Source organism: Chiloscyllium plagiosum, unplaced genomic scaffold, assembly GCF_037043375.1.
Source record: "Chiloscyllium plagiosum isolate Xiang-an unplaced genomic scaffold, Cpla_swu_hap1 HiC_scaffold_28, whole genome shotgun sequence".
In the NCBI taxonomy this organism is placed as follows: domain Eukaryota; kingdom Metazoa; phylum Chordata; class Chondrichthyes; order Orectolobiformes; family Hemiscylliidae; genus Chiloscyllium; species Chiloscyllium plagiosum.
Window position 1 is genome coordinate 10863477 of NW_028270166.1, and position 21288 is coordinate 10884764.

The 21288-nt window shown below is 44.4% G+C and overlaps 1 protein-coding gene across 1 annotated transcript in view; it reads right to left on the reverse strand.

Annotated features, from left to right (window-relative positions):
* Positions 1-529: 529 nt before the first annotated feature.
* Positions 530-21288, reverse strand: part of LOC122565112 (repulsive guidance molecule A) — a 113798-nt gene continuing 93039 nt past the window's right edge. Inside the window, exon 6 of the mRNA XM_043720745.2 lies at positions 530-1444. Within this exon, the coding sequence (XP_043576680.2) occupies positions 785-1444 (660 nt within the window). The 3' untranslated portion in view covers positions 530-784. The remainder of the gene's footprint in view (positions 1445-21288) is intronic.

Here is a 21288-nt window from a genome sequence, read left to right on the forward strand (position 1 = left end):
GAAGACTTAGAAAAACGGGCTATGGATAGTTTCTCCCACTCTCCTTTCAAGCTCTAAGTTACTTTACACTCACTTGCAAGGGATGGTAGGACCTCAGTCTGATGCATCCACTGAAAGACAGTACCTCTGGCATCACAGCGCACCCTCAGTCTCCGAGAGGGTGGGCCAGGACTTTTGTACCCTAAGTACTGATGCGGGACTTGAATCTTGACTGAAGGAGGCAAATGCATTGTCCATCAGCTGCAGAGGACACGGAATCTGGTGATGTAATTCTCAACAGAGGCCTCTGGCTGGAAATATTAAAATACTGGAGTAAAGAACACCAGCAAATTAGATAGAGTGTGTGGGAAGGCAGTGAGACAGAGAAAGAGGGGGATGGGATCGGGAGAGAGAAAGAAAGAGGACGAGAGAGAGAGGAAGAGGAAGAGTTTGAGTGCATGTGTTTGTGATGGGGAGGGTTGGGACTTAAAGGAATATCTTTCAACAGCACCCATAAGCAAAATAACAAACCCAAACCACACAGGACAGACCTCATAAAGCACTTTAGCACAATAATTTTTAATAGGCAAAGATTAGATGCCCATCTGATATCATTCCCGGAAAAAAAAAGCATTCTTAAAACCACGAGTATGCAAAAAAAAACTCTAGTTACTAACAAAGGTTCTCAACATACAATTCATACGATACAACTATATGTACAGGCACTTTACACATCATTTTCACATATGTACACTTCAATATATTATTATATAGACAATTTGCATTCTGTGGGTATACACATTCACTACATGAGGGTTATTGCTAAGACAAGACATGCCAGGTAAGTGAGGGCTGTCTGGTGACAGGATGGAGCTCCATTCCGACCCTCCTCAGTCCTGGGTGAACTGTGCAATTTGAGAACATTGAGGTGCAGTGCTTTCAGGTCCTCCAAGGCCCCATGGGCAGCCATGGAGAACGCCGGGTCCCCTGTCGTCAGGAGGTCGAAGACACAGGACTGGAAGTACACGTCCTCCACCTGGAGGATCTCCCGGCACTTGGCTGTTGCGCTTTCCACCGTGTATGCCTGGCGGGGGCGCTGCAGCCTGGCACCGGACGGCCTCCTGGGTAGCGTGTGCTCCTTGATAAGCTCGTTACGGGGGCAGCCATGCAGGCAGAGCTGCAGGCACACGTTCTCATCCGCGTAGTTCAAAGTCTCTTCGGGGACCCTGATGGCAAAGGTCAGGTAGTCACCCACCTGGCGCACAATGATGGTGGTGCCAATATAGTGGGCTTGGATTTCCACCTGGGCACTGCCCACCTTCTCAAGTATTCTCAGGCTGTTCTCACCTTCCTTCTCGCTACCACCTGTCGTACCATCCACAAACGCTGACGGAAGGTCATCTGTGGTTGCTTGATAAACCTTCTGCTCTGTGCAGCCCTGAAAGCTCTTGAATATGATTGTAATCTGCAAAATTAAAAAAAGCAAGAGGTCAGAATTAATAAAAGGTATCTCAAAATTTCTGAAGTAATTGACAAACGCAAATTCACAGTCCCTTGCATATTAGAGGGATTATGGGTAACTGGGCTAGCAAAGGCCAAAACAAAACAACATGGGGGCTCAGTGGTTAGTACTGCTGCCTCAGAGCGCCAGGGACCCGGATTTGATTCCCGCCTCCGGCAACCGTCTGTGTGGAGTTTGCACATTCTCCCAGTGTCTGCGTGGGTTTTCTCCGGGTGCTCCAGTTTCCTCCCACAATCCAAAGATGTGCAGGTCAGGTGAATTGGCCATGCTAAATTGCCCATAGTGTTAGGTACATTAGTCAGATGGAAATGGGCCTGGGTGGGTTACTCTTCAGAGGGTCGGTGTGGACTTGTTGGGCCGAAGGGCCTGTTTCCACGCTGTAGGGAACCTAATAAAATAAAACAGATGAATGGCCTCTTGTCGTGCTGAGTCATTCCATGCTAAAAGGTGGCATGACCAGACAGAATGAACGGAGAGCCAATGGAACATGAGGAAGCAATCAAAAATCTAGTTAATGGCATCTAGAGTGTGCGGAGTCCACAGCATTGAACATTTGAGAAGTTATAGTTCTTCAAGCTAAAGGTAATAGTATGAAAGCAGGAACAGGGTACAGAGTTGGATGATCAACCATGACTAAATATGTGATAGTGAATGGTGCAGCAGACCTGAAGGGCTGAATGGCTAATTCTTGCGCCCATTTTCTAGGTTTTGAGAAGAGTGAGTGCAAAATCAAGAGAATGAGGCTGCCATTTATGGAGATTAAGAAAATTTGAGATTGATGGAATAAGGCCCACACAATTTGTATCCAGGAACATCTCTCATGATAGCCGACCAATCTGAGATATCAACCTCAGAAATTCAGGAGCGTATGAAACCACTTAGCAAGTCACTAACTTTTAAAACATTTAGAAGAGATATGCTATAATGTGAAAAGCCCATCACATTGTAACCCGCGGGGGACCTCAATTACTGATGGTCGGATGTTCATTTGAATCAAGGAACCCTTTTCTTTACCAAAAGCTAACGTCTCGGTTAAAAAAACTATTTACTGTTGGAGTGGATCGTCGCTACTTCAAAACATCTTACTATTGTTGAGAAGAAAATCATATTGAAATGGAATGGATAATAATCCTTGGTCTGTGAAGGGTTTATCCTGAAGGATTCAGTCATACCTGAACACTGAACAAAAACTTCACATTGTTTGGATCGAGCAAGTTACAGTAGACTTTGTTTTAACCAGCATTTGATAAACTGGTAGGAGACCATATAACTCAAACACCTCCAAGTTTTATTGCGTTATCGCAATCTCTGCCAGGAAGGTGCGAGTAAGAAGACAATCCGTCAATAAGTTTTATTCAAGGCAAAGTTGCATTAAGTGATTTGTGCTGTAATTAAAGTATAACACACATAGATACACCCCCTCCACATTACATTTTTTTACTTAGTGTTTTACATTGATTATGTGGCTCTCTTGATCAACTGGAATGTTTGATCAACAGACACATTCCTGGTCCCATACGTGCTAATTAATAAAAGGTTTGCTGCAGTTTTCTTAAAGTTTCTGTCTTTATGGTCTGGGAAAAGGAGAGAACTGGTCCTCAGATTGGACAGCTAGGAGTATCTGGATCAGCTAAAATTTGTCAACTCTTTAGATTCAAGTCAAGTCTTCTACAATGTTAAAACATATCGGCACTTAAAGTCTATTTGATGCAACCCTACAGCAATTAATTAACTAGCAGCATTAAATATTGTTGTTTAATTGCGGAGAGACAGCAGCTGGCAAAACAAATCATTATTTAAAACTGCTTGCTGCAACAAGTGTGCTATGAACTCTAAACTCCCATTTCAAAGACCGTTTTTCTGGAGTATCGACTTCATAGACATATATCATGGGCCTCTGCACCCACAAGTCTGATTAATTTTGCACAAGGCACTTACAAGAACAAATTGCATTGACATGTGTAGAATCGACGGGGCAGAACAGGTCATTCAACCCATGTGTTAATTCCACAGATAAAAGAAAAATGATTGGATGGAAGACTGTCACTGGCAAGACCAGCATGTGCTGCCCATCACTAAGCTGCCTTGAATAGAAGGGATTGCTCAACCCTTTCAAAGGGCTGTTAAGAGTCACCCACATTCTCATGCTTATGTTCCATATTATTCACTTCCAGTGCTCTAGCACATCCTTTTATATCCTTCTCCCTCTCTTGCGTTTATCCTTAAATGCATATTTACCTCAACCAGTCAGCAAGCTCCACATTCTCACCACCTCTCCCCACCCCCCCCAAAAGTTATTCCTGAATTCCTTGTTGGACTTGCTTCTACTTATGACCCTAAATTTTGGGCAAAATCCCCAGAGATTCCATCCAGATTACAACCAGTCACAGAGAAGGCGAAAGGAATTGAAGACAGTCTTTCCTAAACCTTTCTCCTCTGAATAAAATGGAATGCCAGTAAGGAAGAAGTAGAATTGTGGGGAAGGATTCCTGGTTTTGATTGGGTGGTTCGCGTTCAGGGTTTTAGGAATGGCAACCACTAACACGGAGTACAGGAGGTGAAGAGTAAGGTCATTCATTGATAACGAAGCCCCATTGCTTTACTGTCAAGGTGGTGCAATAGAATCTGACTCGATTTGAATAAGTTTCCAATAATTTGTGGTGGATGACCTTTGCCTGCTTGGGATTTGATCAATGAAGCACTCAGACTAACATTGTTTTTTTGACAGGTGCATAAATACTTTCAAAAACCTCATCTTCAGCATCAACTTCAAACATTCAAATCATGATGGATACGTGAAGGTGTGTGTTTGGAGCTCATTTAGTCAGGATAAGCTCATCTGTATCAATGCTTCTGTTTCTAAAAAGACAGTGGGCACCTTGGCTAATATCTCACTTGCTTCTCATCAGAGAGGTTGCCAATGATAATTGTTATGATCAATAACCTCAAAAGATTCGCACACAGACTAAAGTGCTGTATGCTGGTGGTTCCAGGGCTCTTGGAGTACAGTGATAGTATCTGAGCTAGGAGGCCTTGGTTCAAGTCCTCCCCTCCTTCAGGGGTGCGTCTTAACATCTCTCTCAACAAGGTGATTATAAAATATCTATTTCACATGAGATTTGGATAAATTAAGCTTCCAATTTAATACTTGCATTTGTATAGCACCTTTCACGCCACAAGGTTATCCCATTGTGCTTCACAGCCAGTGCCATCCCTGTCACAGCACACTGAATTCCCATAGTTTATACACAAAGAGATCATGACCAGATCACCTACTTTAATGATAGGTCTCAGCCAAAGTTCCCAGAAATAAAAACCCTGACCTCTTTGAATTAAGCAGCATTTTGTCTTATATGGCCACAGAACAGATAGGAGTCTGGTTAACATCTCAGGTGGAAGATGGCAGCTCTCAACATGTGGGCGGTTAAGTGGTTAGCACTGCTGCCTCACAGCACAAGGGACCTCAGTTCGATTCCACCCTTGGGTGACTGTGTGGAGTTTGCACATTCCTCCTGGGTGAGCTTCAGCTCCAGTTTTGTCCCACAGTCCAAAGATGTACAGGCTAGGTGGATTAGCCATGTTAATGTGTCCATAGTGTGCAAGGGAGATGGATTAGCCATGGGAGATGCAGGGTTATAGGGTTGGGTGTGGGTCTGGGTGGGATGCCCTTCAGAGATTCAGTGTGGACTCCACGGGCCACACTGTAGGGACTATGATCAACAGTTAACCTGGAATACACACTCCTGTGTCAGGAGCAGGACTGGAATCCACAACTTTCCACCTCATCAGGTGGGAATGTTACCAATTAGGTACTATTGATATACAAATTACTGTGTCAGTTAACTTAACATCTCTGAAAATCCAACACACTGCTGATGCTTTAAAGTTTACACTCATCAGGATAAATGCAAGATGCCAAATTACATCAATTTATACTGGAGGGGAAGTGGGGGTCAAATTCACCAACTGAAATGTTGCCTTGCAGTAAGCAACAGGGAACTTCAAACTCCCTAGAACCCCAGGTAATTAAAATAAAATATAGGTACAAGGTTTGAACATATTCTCTTGTTTGCAGGGAGTGGGCATGGATGCTGCTTCTAGCAAATAAAATAGGCCACATTATGAGCTCAACCAAGTATCTTAATTTGGTTGTTACTGCAGTTAGTAGCACACTTGCCTGTTCAGCGAGTACCATCCAATCATAGAACATAACAGCACAACACAGGCTCTTTGGCCTTTGATGTTGCACCAACCTGCAAAACCAATCTAAAGCCCATCTATCCTACACCATTCTATTATCATCCATATGTTTATGGAATGACCATTTAAATGTCCTTAATGTTGGAAGTCCACTACTGCTGCAGGCAGGGCATTCCATGCTCTTATGACTGAGTAAAGGACCTACCTCTGACATCTGTCCAATATCTATCACCCCTCAAATTTAAAGCTATGCCCCGCGTACTAGTCATCACAACCTGCCTACCCTTTCTAGCCCTCTGATCATCCTGTATACCTCTATTAAGTCACCTCTTAACCTTCTTCTCTCTAATGAAAACATCCTCAAGTCCATCAGCCTTTCCTCATAAGACCTTCCCTCCATACCGGACAGCATCCTGGTAAACCTCCTCTGCATCTTTCTAATGCTTCCACATCCTTCCTATCATGGAATCAGACCTGATCAGAGACATTCGCTTCTGGGTTTTGCAGCTTAATACTGTGCTTATTGTGAACAACCCTACCCAGCATGTCAATGCTTTGGCATTATGTCTTTGTTCTCAACAACATTCCATCTGTGCTCGGAACCATTTAAGCGTACTACAAATGTTTTGTCTTTAGGGTTACCACCTCTCCCAACCTTTTAGGTAGCAACTTCCAGAGACCTACAACCCGCTGGGTGCAAAATCATTTGCTCTAATCTTGTCTAAACCTCCTGCTCCTTACTTTAAAACTGTGCCCCTGGTTATTGACCCCTCACCCACCCTGTCTATGGCCCTCAGAACTTGGTACACCTCATCTTGGAGTACAGGAAAAAGGGTGTCTTGCTGCAATTATACATGGCCTTGGTGAGACCAAACCTGGAATAGTGTGCACAGCTTTGTTCTCCTTATCCAGAAGATGGATGTTTTTGCTATAGAGGGAGTCCAGCGAAGGTTTACTGAATTAAATCCTGGGAGAGCAGGACTGATGTAGGAGGATTGAGTCAGTTAGGATTCTATTCACTAGAGTTTAAAAAACTAAGATGGAAATTGCATAGAAATCTATAAAATTCTAACAGTGCTAGACAGGTCAGATGCAGGATGGTCCCGATGGTGGGGGAGTCCAGAACGAGGGGTCATAGGTAAGGATAAAGAGTAAACAAGGAGAAATTTCTTCACCCAGAGAGTGGTGAGCCTGTGGAATTCACAACCACAGAAAACAGTCAGGGCAAAAACAGCATCTTTTCATGAAGGAGCTGGATTTAGCTCTTATGGCTAAAAGGATCATGGGTTGTTGGGGCTGGAGGGGGCATTTAAGGTAGGGAGCATGAATATATTGGGGTGCACCATGTTTGAGGGCCAAAGGGCCTACTTGTCCTCCTATCGTCCATACTTTAATCAAATCCAACCCTTGCTCCCCGCGTCCCCACCCCCACCCCACCAAGCCTTCTCTGCTCTCTGGAAAAGAACTCCAGTCTATCTGGCTTCTCTTCATCACTGAATCAGTCTAGCCCAAACAGCATGCAAAACAAATAGGAACAGCAGGCCATTCGGCCCCCTCGAGCCTGCTAGACTATTCAATAGGATTGCGGCTAATCTGACATTCCTCAATTTCTCTGTAATCCTTTGTTGCCCTATAATATACACACAAGGACTCTGCCCCCACCGAGCTCCAAAGACACTCCATCCTCAGGAGAAATTTCTCATCTCTGTCTTAAATTGGCACTCCTTTATTCTGAGACTATGCCCTGTGGTCCTCGACCCTCTTCCAAGAGGGAAACATCTTCTCAACATTTATCTCACTAAGCCCTTGAACAATCCTGTGTTTCAATGATATCACCACTCATTCTTGTAAATCCCAGTGAATAGAGTCCCAACTTATTTAGCCTTTGCTCACAAAACAATCCACACCAGGGACCATCCTAGTGAACCTTCTCTGAATAGCCTCCAGTGAAACAATATCCTCCTTTAAATGAAGGGGAGAAAAACTTCAGAACTCCAGATGTTGTCTCACCAGCACATCCTGGTGAATCCCCTTTGCAACACTCCCACCCTTCCTTTTGGAAAGGACATTTGGAAACCAGATGAGATGGTTACAATAATAGTTGCCATGGTCACCGTTACAAAAACAAGTTCAATGCTCCAGATTGTATTAATTGAAATTAAATTCCACAAGCTGTTGATATGAACCAATGTCCCAAAAAGACTCTACATACAGGCAATACCTTCCTTCTTAACATCAGATATTTGGCTTGAACTCTGGTAATAAGCAGCACTGAATAGGCAGTGCCCAGCCTCCAAGCAAACCATACAGTTTAACAACGCTCCAGGCCAATGGGGAGGGGGGTGGGGGTGGGGGGGTCACATAATTAAGCCTGGAATGTTGGAGATCGGAGGCAGTGTGCGAGGAAGAAGGGAAACTCAGACATTGGATTCCTTCTGGGTTTCAAACAATAAAGCGGCTCGATTATGAAGCTGGGAGAAAGTGAGGACTGCAGATCAGAGTCGAGAGTGTGGTGCTGGAAAAGCACAGATCAGGCAGCATCCGAGAAGCAGGAGTGTTGATATTTCAGGCAAAAGCCCTTCATCAAGAATGAGGTTATGAGCCGAGGGGGTGGAGAGATAAATGGAAGGGGTGAGGCTGGGGGGAGGTAGCTCAGAGTGCGATAGGTAGACGGAGGTGGGGGCAGTGGTGATAGGTCAGAGAGGAGGGTGAAACAGATAGGTGGGAAGGAAGATGGACAGGTAGGGCAGGTCAAGAGGGCACTACCGAGTTGGAAGTTTGGAACTGGGATAAGGTGGGGAGAGGGGAAATGTAGAAACTGGTGAAATCCACACTGATGCCGTGGGATTGTAGGCAGAAGAGGAGGCGTTCTTCTCCAGGCATCAGGTGGTAAAGGGGGGGGGGGGGGGGGGCGGGTAGAGGTCGCCGATGGAAGAGGCCCAGGACCTGCATGTCCTTGGTGGAGTGGGAGGGGGAGGGGGAGGGGAAGTGTTTGGCCATGGGGCGATGGGGTTGGTTGGTGCGGGTGTCCTGGAATTGTTCTCTGAAGTGCTCTGCGAGTAGGCGTTCTGTCTCCCCAACGTCAAGGAGACTGGATCGGGAGCAACGGATACAGTTAATGACATGCGTGGAAATGCAAGTAAACCTCTTGTGTATGTGGAAGGCTCCTTTGGGGCCTTGGACAGAGTGAGGGGGGAGGTGTGGGTGCAGAATTGCAATTCCTGTGATAGCAGGGGAAGGTGGGGGCATGGATCTGACAAGGGAGTTGCAGGGGGAATGGGCTTTATGGAAAGCGGATAGGGGTGGGGAGGGAAATATATCTCTGGTGGTGGTTTCAGTATGTAGGTAGCAGATGATGCGATATATATGGAGGTTGGTGAGGTGGAAGGTGAGAGAGGAGGGATGGGGATTATGTCCTTTTTATGCTTAGAGGATGGAGTTCAAGGGCAGAGGTGTGGAAGTGGATGAGATGCACTGGGGGCATCATTGACCATGTGGGAGGGGAAATGGAGGTCTTTGAAGGAGTCCATCTGTTCTGTGGTGGAACTGGTCCTCCTGGGAGCAGATGCAGTGGAGGCAGAGGAATTGGGAATAAGGAATAGCATTTTTACAGGAGACAGGGTGGGAGGAGGTGTAGCCCAAGTAGCTGTGGGAGTTGGTGGGTTTGTAAAAGATGTCAGTGTTGAGTCGGTCACCGTTGATGGAGATGGAGAAGTCCAGGAAGGGGAGGGAGGTGTCTGAGATGGCCCAGATGAACTCAAGGTCGGGGTGGAATGTGTTGGTGAAGTTGATGAACTGTTCAACCTCCTCATGAGAGCATGAGATGGCGCCAATGCAGTCATCAATGTAGCAGAGGAAATGGTGGGGAACAGTGCCAGTGTAACCTTGGAAGGTGGGCTGTTCCACATAAGCAATAAAGAGACAGGCACAGCTGGGCCCATGGCCATCCCTTTTTGTCTGGAGGCAGTGGGAGGATTCAAAGGAGAAATTATGGAGGGTGAGGACCAGCCAAACAAACGAGTATGTCGATGGAGGGGTACTGGTGGGGACACCGGGAGAGGAAGAAACGGAGGGTTTGTCATGGCGGATATTTGATCATGAAGCCAACTTCCTACCATGAGAAGAGGGAGGCAAGTGCCTGTGGAACTGGTGGGATTGTCATGCTTCTAGGGGCAAAAGGGAGATTGTAGAATGGGGTAGGTGGGTGTGGGATGGGGGTGGGGGGATCAAGAGCAGGCTGGAACCTTGCCAGATGCTGGGCGAGCTGCTGACTGACTGATGTGCACAAGGACCCACCTTGGAACAGTAACTGCGTTCACACACTGACACACATGTTTCCACAGGTAATGTTTTAAAGTCTGTGAAAAGCTCTTGTGTAACTCTCCAACGCACTGCCTGTTTAATGCTTATTGATACTGGAGTTCAGCCCAACTATCTAACATGGGCAACTGTATCAGCCTGGAAACAGGGTCAGGGAGGGGGAGCAAGGACTGTAGTACTTCAAAAACCTTCCTGCAAGATCCTAAGATTATGACCATTTCAATGCCTAACACATCATCTGAGCCACAGAAACACACAGTGGTGGGGGTGGGGGGGTGGGGGGTGGGCGGGAAGAGAGAGAGAGAGAAAAAGACACAGACAGAGAACGACAGAGGGGGAGACACAGAGAGAGAGAGAAAAGAAAAACACTTAGGTGGGGGCCAAAAGAGGGAGTCAATCAACATTGCAAGCGAAAACAGCCTGTATATGGGGAGGTGGAGATCTGGTCTATGACTTGCTCCCCCTCTTCCACCTCCTGAATATTGGGGAGGAAGGGGTAGCTGATTCTCACTGGTGAAGACATCCTAACCCATGTGGCTGGATGTTATACCCAGGACAAAGTACCAACACAGCCCAGAAGGGCATGCAGCATTGTGACCTGCCATGCTGAGAAAAAGCAATGTACCACAAGAGGGCACAAAGACATCTCCTTTACTTCACAGCCTTAGACAGGGGCAAATGGTCATCCTGCCACTGGCCTACAAGCTAATGCTTTGGGGAGATGGGTTCAAATCCCACCATGGCAGATCACAAAATCTAAAGACAATAAAAATCTGCAATTAAAAGAAAAACTGGCCTAATATTGATCGTGTAACCATTGCTGATTATTGTAAATACCCCCAAGGTTCACTGATGCCCTTCAGGGAAGGAAATTTGCCATCTTTACCTGGTCTGACCTATATGTGACGTCAGGCCCACGCCAATCGAAGGAAGGTGGTTAATTCAACCTGAAAAGTCCTTCTGGATCACTAACTAGGCCTCAACAGATCCTACTCCATCTTACTCTGTACCTCAGGTTTCTGAAGAGTGCCATCGTGATTTGCCCAGCTATCAGCCTACCTCCAGGTCCAATCAGACATTATATATGGGTGTTGCCCCTGTACCATGCACGGGTACCCACAAGCCTTCTTCACATGAACCAGCCTCCTCCACAGCATTTGGACCAGAGCACAACTCCTCTTTGATCAGCTGTACTACACCAAGCTTGTGTACTTAGTTTCTGGTCAAGCAAAATATCTTGCAGGAATATTAAAACAGCCTCAGTTTACCATGTTTATAGACCTGACTTGCACATCTAGTCAACTTCATAAATTGAAACAAACTCAAGTGTTAACCAAAGAGATAACAGAAGGATGGTGATGGAGTCAATGAGAGTAAACCTTTATCCAGCAGTTGTGGTGAATTGGAGGCCATAAGAGGTTCAATGCAAGAAACTGGGTAGGAATATGCAAGAGAAAACATTTCAGAGTTGGGAAACAAATTCAGTTCCAGGATTTGAGATGGAGGAAGAACTTTGTCAACATTCAAGTTTAGAAGGGATGGAAGGATATGGAATCAGGGAGGGAAAGCAGACAAAGCACAGAAATAGAAAAATGGGAGGAATAGGCCATTCAGCCCTTCAAACTTATTCAGTGTGATCATGGCTGATCAGGAGTTCGCAAGCACTGCAGATGCTGGAGTGACCAGAAGAAAGGTCTGCTCTGAAATGTTGACTCTCCTGCTCCTCAGATGCTGCCTGTCCTGCTATACTTTACCCAGCTCCACCCTTTATCAACTCATGGCTTATCATCCAACTCTGTATCCACTGCTGCCTGATACCCTTTGACCCCTTTAGCCTTAAGAACCTTCAATGCTTTGGCCTCAACCACTTTCTGTGGTAGAAGATTCCAATGTTTCCACACTGTAATCTAATCTAATCTAAACACGCTTTGGGTGAAGAAATTTCTCAGTCTGAGATGACCACCCTTGCATCCTTAATCTGTGGTCCCTGGTTCTGGACTCCCCCGTAATCTAGAACATGTCTCTTGCATCAACCAATCTTGAAGACCATTCTGACACCAATCTAGACTGAATGAATATCTTTTTTAACACATTGCAGCTTCTAAACATTGTTTTACGTCTTTAATTATCTGCATATGCTCCACAGGGATCAGTGTTTGCTAACTGCAGGAGGTGGGGTCCACACCCAACACATGTGGTTACAGTGGCTGTGACATCACTACATTCCACCAGAAACTGTGGGACAGCAAAATGCAGAAGAACCCAACTGCTCACTCCAAAAAACTGCATCACTAAAGACATTGATGCAACAAACCCACCTAAACTCTTAAAAGGCAACACATTTTGTGCGATTGCAACATTCAAGTACAGATTAATCATGCGACCCATCACCAGCTCTCCGAACACAACACCGTTTAATAAAATATTAAACATGTGCAATTTATATCAATTCAATAATGCAAATGGGACCTGCTGGTAGTTTGCGTTACAACTCATCAGCTTAACAAAAATGGATCTTGGATTTAAAATTAACTGATCTAGCATCAATTTTTTGCCATTTGTGGGAGGAAATTAGAAACATCCTCCATCCTGTGTGTGTGTGTAGAAGTGCTTGCATAAAGCAAAATCAATCTCGCCATGAGACTTCACTTGTAAAATCAATATCATGGACCGATTTTCTCCCAACATCCTGCTACTCAGCCAGGCGTTACCTGCTGAGCCCAGATGACGAGCTGCAATACTCAACCAGAGATGCTAATATGAGGAGACTAGCTCCACTCACTGCTCACAATGTGGTCTCCTCTGCACTGGGGAAACAAAGCGTAGACTGGGTGACCGCTTTGCAGAACATCTACATTCTGCCCACAAAAAACACTGAGCTTCCAGTTGCCTGCCACTTCAACACACCACTGTTCCCTGGCCAACATTTGTCCCAGGCTTGCTGCAGTGTTCCAACAAAGCTCAGGGCAAGCTGGATGAACAACACCTCACTTTCCACTTGGGGACCCTGCAGCCTCCAGACTCAACACTGAGTTCAATAATTTTAGGGCCTGAACTCCCCATGTCCTAGCCCCCTATCCCACACACCAGGCCTTGTTATCACACAGTCCGCCATTACACACTACTCACTGTTAGCCAAAGTTAAAAATCACACCACACCAGGTTATAGTCCAACGGTTTATTTGGAAGCACTAGCTTTCGGAGCGCTGCTCCTTCATCAGTTGATGTTGGAGCAGTGCTCTGAAAGCTAGTTCTTCCAAATAAACCTGTTGGACTATAACCTGGTATTGTGTGATTTTTAACTTTGTCCACCCCAGTCCAAAACTGGCACCTCCACATCATATTGTTAATCATTCAGTTTCCATTAACAGCTATTCAGCCTCTTTGCCAGATTGTTATCCACTCCTTTGTCTGTCCAACTGTTCGCTCTCTGTGGGCTCTATCCCCACTTTTCGTTTACTCCTCCGCCCATCCTATCCTCTGCATATAAACCCACATTTTCCTAGCTACCATCAGTTCTGAGTAAGGGTCATCAGGACCTGAAATGTTAACTCTGATTTATCTTCACAGATGCTGCCAGGTCTTCTGAGCTTTTCCAGCAATTGCTGGATTTCAAATTTACAACATGCACAGTTCTTTTTTGCTTGTATAAATTACAAAATTTGCACTTGCATCATACAGTTTGACTAAGGCACAGGGTCACAGTGATAGGAACTGGTCCATTAAATATTAATGCAAAGTAGCTTTTTTTTTTAAAAAAAAGCAGCCAAGAGTTTGCTTACTTCTTAAGTCAAACTCTCATGAAATGCAAACATTTTTCCTTACACAAATTTTCACTTTGCAGTGTTAAATAAGCTGCTTAATTCAAACAACAGAAATGATTTGCAGTGAACTGTACTGCCTATTGAGAACGTGGTCAGAAACTGCACCCTTTAAAGAAAGTTCAGATACTTGATACGAAGGAACGAGACTAAAAAAGCAACACGGGCGCACAGAAAATATATTTTTTAAAAACACACTTGAAAAGGTCCATTAAGAAGCAGAAACATCTGTGTTCAAGCAGAGCCTGGAAGAGACTGAATGGTACCGGGAGTTTGAATGCAGTGCCTAGACATGAATACAGCTTGGGCTGACTGCATTCAAACAGAGATTGGTTCTTAGGGGAGTGAGTGCGGGACCATTTCCCAGAGGACCAGAATCCACAGCACAAAACTGCTTATTCACCACTAATTGGAAGCTCATTTGTGTTACCAACTTAGTACTGCAGGGTCCCTCATCCCAAAGGAGAGAAAGCAAAATTGGCAAATATCCAGTTTTTGGCTTGACATAGCCATAAAAATGCTGCTTCTGTTCACGTCCCATGTAAAAAGAGAAAGATTTCAACAGCGTGCAGAAATTCCATCTCTCTCACTATAGATTATGGAATAGCTTCAGTAACTTCAGATTTTAGGCCCTACCCCCACATTTTGGTTTTGATTCCACACCCTTTGTTGACTGGGTCTTTTAGCTACCCACCCCCCCAATGTTCATTATTCTCACCTTTTGAAAGCAAATGCTTAGAAATCACTTTGAAAGCCCTATCGTATCCTTAAACCGCTGTTGTCTGCGAGTAATCTCCTGCTTCAGTGTCCATTTGTTTGCATATCTCCTTTGCTAACAGGGATTCTGTTAATTCTGCAATTGCCTCAGAGAAATTAATTATGCAGTTCAAAAGCACAATAGTATCTGCTGCATTTGTGCTTACAGTGGTTGGCTGAACTTTCTCTGGATTCAAGCATGCATCGTTCCATTGTGGAATTACTCTGCTTCATAGAGATAGAGAGAGAGAGAGAGAGAGAGAGAGAGATAGAGAGAGAGAGATCAAACCCATAGATCATTTGTGACTATAGTTGTAAAAAGTTAATTAAACTGTTGTCATGGCTTTAGAAAATAAAGCACATTGAGGACAAGGGATAGATTTTACCAGATCCTGAGAGTACTGGGCTACAGGCCACTACTTTCAAACCTTTGAAAATGTACGATAGCTAGATTAAAAATACTCCCAAGTGTACAACAGTGAAGGCAAGAACTGTCTGTAGTATTGATCTGCAAAACCTTCCCACGAGGAGGAGATCCGCAACTGTTGGAATGCTGGGGTCCAGGACTTAAAAGACCCACAAAAAAAAAGTCTCGAGGGCCAACTCCCTCCATTCGCTTGTTACCTGTCCACTGGCATTGGCGAGCGTGTGGTGGCGGGAAAGCACAGCAGGTCAGGGAGTATCCGAGGAGCAGGAGAATCAAGGTTTCGGGCATAAGCCCTTCATCAGGAAGGAGGCTTGTGAGCCAAGGGGGTGGAGAGATTAATTGGTTGGGGGAAGGTAGCTGACAGTGTGATAGGTGGGGGAGAAGATGATAGGTTGGAGAGGAGGATGGAGTGGATTGGTGGGAAAGATGATGGACAGGTCGTGACTTGTAGAGAGAGGCAAACTTCTTTAAGGTAGGCATCCTTGGAAGATGCTTCAAGTAAGGCATTGCTCTATCACTGCTAAGTATTCATTTTTTTTTAAAAAAGGGGGGCGCGGTGTATCAGCAATGGCAGCAGGCTCCCTTCTGCCTCAGAATCCTAAGTTCAAGGCCCATTCTAGTCCAGCACTGAGGGAGTACTCCACTCTCAAGGCAGGCCATCTTCTGAACGAGACATTCAGAAGGCTGGGAAAAAATCCTTGGCATTTCCAGAAAAGAAGAGCAGCCCTCCTTGGTGTCCTGGAAAACACAGATCATTAGCTCACTGCTGTCTGTGGGAGCCTGCTGTTTGCAAATTGACTGCCACATTGTCCTACAAGATGACACTGACTATATTGCAATAAGGTGTTTCTTGGGGCAAAAACACTTTGGGTCTTCCGGAGGGCAAGGCTCGATCGAAGTGCAGACCTAAATTGCTAATAAAAGGGAATTCCCAACCTTCGCCAGTCTACTTTATGTTCCAGTTGTTGTAGAACCAAGGCCCAGATATTTAAGCCTAGCGGGCACATATCTTGGAAATACTGCAAGTGGAAATGCTGAGGATCAGTTTGCAAAGTAATGCCATCTGCAAATAGAAACAGCTGATATTCAGTATTTTGAGGGAACTCCTGATGCGTGAAATCTTGGCTTGTTGGTGCTACACAGCAGGAGTTCTTGCCATTTCATCAAGTCCTGTTTTCTAGAAAGGAGTAAGTGAAGACTGCAGATGCTGGAAATCAGAGTGGTGTGGTGCTGGAAAAGCACAGCAGGTCAGGCAGCATCCGAGAAGCAGGAAAAGGACTTATGCCTGATGAAGGGCTTATGCCCGAAACATCAATTCACCTGCTCCTCGGATGCTGCCCGACCTGCTGTACCTTTCCACATGCTCCATCCTGTTTTGAGAGAAAGCTGCTTCTGTCACTGCATATGTGGTACCCCTTGTGTTGGTCAGCAGTGGTTAAGAAAGGTGGCCTCTTTCCAGATACCCTGAGGTCTAAAAACTGAAAATAGCTGACCGCCACTCCCATCGAACCCCTTCCTACCCTAGTGTCTAAGGAGTGATTACCACAAAAGCAAACCCATGTGCCACCTTGAAGCTCCCAAGAAATGGAAGGTGCTGGAGGTGAGAGAGATTGGGAAAGACCAGGCCACGGAAGGATATAAAAAATTAATTGGCCTAACAACAGCCAAATCATCATGGTAGCCATTGACCCATGCTCAAAAACTAAATTTACTGAGAATATTGAGGCTGCTGGAAATCGGAAATGGAAGAAGCAAGCACTGGAACCCATGCAGTTGGCAGACAATCCAGGTTCATGTGGGCCAACAGTGCTGAAGGCTGGAACCGCTCACTGTGTGCATGGCCTCTCCAGATGCTGGCTGATCTGCTGGCGGTTATCCAGTAAATGTGTGCCTTTGCAGCTTACAGATGAGCTTGTACTAGGGCTCTTGTGGTGCACCTCGTGATCCTATCTCAAAGGCAGGAGACCCAGGTTCAAAGTTCACCTGCTCCTAAGATGTGCAATAACATCTCTGAACAGGTAGGATTACAAAATATCCAAGCGTATTATTTTGGTTTATTAAGAGTCTGTTTACAGGTCAGTCTGCAGTTGTGTCCCTGTGCTTCCCTGCACTATACAAATCGTGCCAAAAACCACTATACAAAACCATTATACCCGTCAGTCGAAAGCCTGCGTTAATCAAACAATGTCTACAATTTGTTCGTATTTAGCCAATCCGTGCTGATGAAATACATTATAGCACAACGAACTGTACTTTTTAAAAAGGTTTGCATTGACCATTTGGTTGCATCTTTGATGCAGTGCCTCAACAGAGGCTCTCTAACCATTTGCTGCTTTAAATGAGTAAAAAATATCTAAAGACAATAGGAACAGTTTGGAGGGATATGGGCCAGAAGCAGGTCGGTGGGACTAGTTTAATTTGGGATTATATTCGGCATGGACTAGTTGGACCGAAGGGTCTGTTTCTGTGCTGTATGATTCTATGATGAGCTCATCTCTGTCCAAATAATCTTTTGCCTCATTTATTTCCATTAAAACTTTCACCCAACTACATCAAGCAATGGTTCGCTTGTAAAATGTGATCTTAACTCTTGAAGCGCTCTCCCTTGCCACTCCACAGCAGCCCAGTCCAAACACACATCAGGAGCAGTAGGCTTTGAAACTTAGCCCTGTTCCTGATTCAGCTGTCTGGCTGCCAGGGCAGCAACTGTCCTTTCTGAAGCCACACATCCATGTGTTCAGTTATCGTTGACCAAAATTTATCTGGCACCAGCCCATGGTACCACCACACCCACTGCCTGGAATCAGCTTTTAGTTCGCCAAAGCCCATGCTATTTTGTAAAGCTACACGCCACCACAATACAAGTAAACTAGGCTATATACACACTATGCAGTCTGTTATAATGTGTACCATAGCAGAACCTGGATATCCCCTTGGTTTGTGTACACTTGGCCAAGAAAATACAGGAACACAGTCACATTCAGATTTGCTTTACAATTAATGTTAGTGGCTCAGCAAATTGCAATTAGAGTTAATTGACAACACTAGATATTTAGCACTAGCACACTCAATGATTACTCAAAACAAAAATCAACCCTTTACCCATGTATTCTCCAAATTAATGTCCCAATTTCAAAGCTCTCTCCAGAGTCCTAGACTGTGTCTGCATCTCCTAAAGTCAGTTCCCTCCTACTCCATTTCAGCTTGGCAACATTCAGATGACCCAGATCCAAATTCATCCAACTTCCTGCCCCATCACTAGAGGCTCTATCTTCATGCAACCAAGTTCCAACACTGGAATCATTTCCTTAAACCACACCACTGTTCTCTTAAAAATAACTCATCTTAGAATCTCCAACAGGGCTCTTGTGATGCAGTGGTATTACCTCTCACTCTGAGCTAGGAGGCCCCACTTGCACCAGAAATAACATCTCTGAATAGGACGATTAGAAAATATCTTGAACCTAGTTTTACTCAAGACTTTAGGCCCGCTTCTTTGGCACTATATCTCACTATACTTCGGTTACACTCAATGGGATGCCATTAAAAAGACACTAGACAAACACAAGATATGCAAACGGCTGATGTAATGCACCTCTTCAATCTTTCAGAGAGCCAATCACACCACAGCTCTTCTGTACCTTTCCAGTTATCTAAATTCTCCCTTTGAAAATTTGATCTTTTGTACATTCACTCATGTATGAGAGAGGCAATGGTCTCATGGTATTATGGCTGGACTGTTAATCCCGAGATTCAGGTAATGTTCCGGGGACCAGGGTTCAAATCCTGCACAGCAGATGGAATTTGAATTCAATAGATGTCTGGAATTAAGAATCTAATGATGAATGATTGTCAGAAAAAAAATCCCATCTGGTTCTCTAACCTCCTTCAGGGAAGGAAATCTGCTGATCTTACCCGGTCTGGATTTAAGAATCTAATGATGAATGATTGTCAGAAAAAAATCCCATCTAGTTCTCTAACCTCCTTAAGGGAAGGAAATCTGCTGATTTTACCTGGTCTATCCTACGTGTGATTCCAGATCCACAGCAACATGGTTGGCTCAACTGTCGTCTGGGCAATTTAGGGATGGGCAATAAATGCTGCCTAGCCAGTGTTGCCCGCGTCCCATGAATGACTAAAAACTCCCTCTGCCTCAACAACCATGACCTTCAACTGCGTAGAACTCACATTCTGGAATTTCCACCCATGACTGCCATTACTCCAAATTCAAACAAGTCTTTTTTTTTTAAAATAATCCTTCCTATGCTACCTCACTGCTGAGCAGTGATATAGACACAAACACGCCTTGTATTCTCCATGGAAACATCACTACCAATTAGTGCCCGCCTGCCAAGCAATCAGCAATGTCCTCTCATACAGCATGGTTTCCTTTTTACATTGGTATTCGTGAGAATGGGCCTGAATGCATTTTTCAGAAACACTCAAAAGTCAAGTTGTTGTTGGTATTCCAAGTAGAATGTACACACACCCACAGCACCCGCCCTCAAATTTCTGCTGTCTATTTTTTGCGCCCCAGTTGAGGTCAAGCATATGGTTGGAGCTGAAATTCAGCGCTGTAGATCTTATAAAATCCACTTAACACACTTCAGATTGGCTGAATCGTCTGTAGCTTCCCTCTCCCACATGTTGTACGTTGTTGCCATCTTCCCCACCCACTCGCCCTCTCACTGCACCTTCATGTTTCATTGGGTCGCAACTGGTCAAAAGTAATGGGTTGAAATTATTTTTAAGTTGAAAGCCTTAGCAAAAACAAAATAACCAATGCTACCAAATGGAGGATATGTCATTTGAAAATTTGAATTACTTCTGCCAAAAAAAACAAAATTGATTTTGCAACCACAAGAGCGCTTAAAGAAACCCAGTGGGTCCATCATGTTAGGCAAACTACTAGGGTCAGAGATATCAAATACCTTCATCAACAGTGAACAGGAGACAAGCTGCCTCTTTGAAACTTCCCCTTTAATTTCTGATGTCCTGCTACAGCATTTTGCCAGTTTGGTCCAAATGGGTGCACTCCTGCCTTGGAGCCGAAAAGGTTCTGGGCTCAGACCCCACTCAAATTATACGTATTATCTGATAATTAAAGGGAAGGTTTCTTTGCTTATTAAATTGGCCTCGAGCACTGAAATTTCCTCTCGACACCACACCACCTCGGTCCCATCCTTGAAGATGTCCTTAAAACCCACCTCTTCGACCAAGCTTTTGATCATCTGTCCTAAGGTCTTTTCACTTTGGCTTCAGATCAACCTTTGTTCGATTATGGTCCAGTAAAACGCCCGAGGTCATTTTACTAAGATTAAAGCTCTAAGTAGATGTTGTTGAACAAACCCGAGAATGTATAATTAGCATTACAGCCTTCTGAGAAAAAGGTTGAAAAATCCAAGGGACTGACCATCTCCTGACGTGAACAGGAAATATTCCCAATCACTGCTGGACAAACAGCAGGAAATGTCACCCAGTGTGCCGGACAAAATTCCTCCTTCGACTAACATCACAATCCAACCAACCAGCCCTGATTAAATGTGGAACCTTGCTACAACAGAAAGCTGAAAATAGTGACCCAAACTGATTCAGGGGTTTGAAACATTCTGGGAGAATGACAAATTGCTATACTGGCAGGTGTTTAATTTCTACAATTCAAATGATTAAATTTTAAAATGCTAAATATATTACACAAAGTGTTATTACAAATATGGCAATGGAAGATTAAGTTGTTAAAGTTGTCTAACAAATCCTTCAGGACTCAAATAGGATTGTGCAAACAAAACTGTCAAAAGGACAGAATGAATGGTGTGTAACTTTTCATAGACATACACACATGATAGATATTACTGGTTAAGATCAACTATACTATTCTGTCAACCATCACTATTTTACAACATTGATTGCTAGAATGGTAACACAGGATTCAACATAATCACAACAATCATCATTAAAACAGGACCAAGGGACTTGAGTAGAGTGCTGCACTGGTTTAAAACACGTCACAGTTACACTTTGATGGCCCATTTAAACTTATGTCCAATTAATAACTGAGAAATTAGAAGCCATTTATTTGAATTCAAATCATCTTTACAAATTCCTTCTGTAAACAAAGAGACTGTCAATTCATGTAAAAGAACTTCCCTGTTAAAAGTTTAGAAATACCTGGGATCAATGCTAAAACTATTCCCTTTCAGGGACTTCTCCCCACCTGACAAAGTCCATTGGCAATAATATTCAGGAAAACTTAGACTTAACAT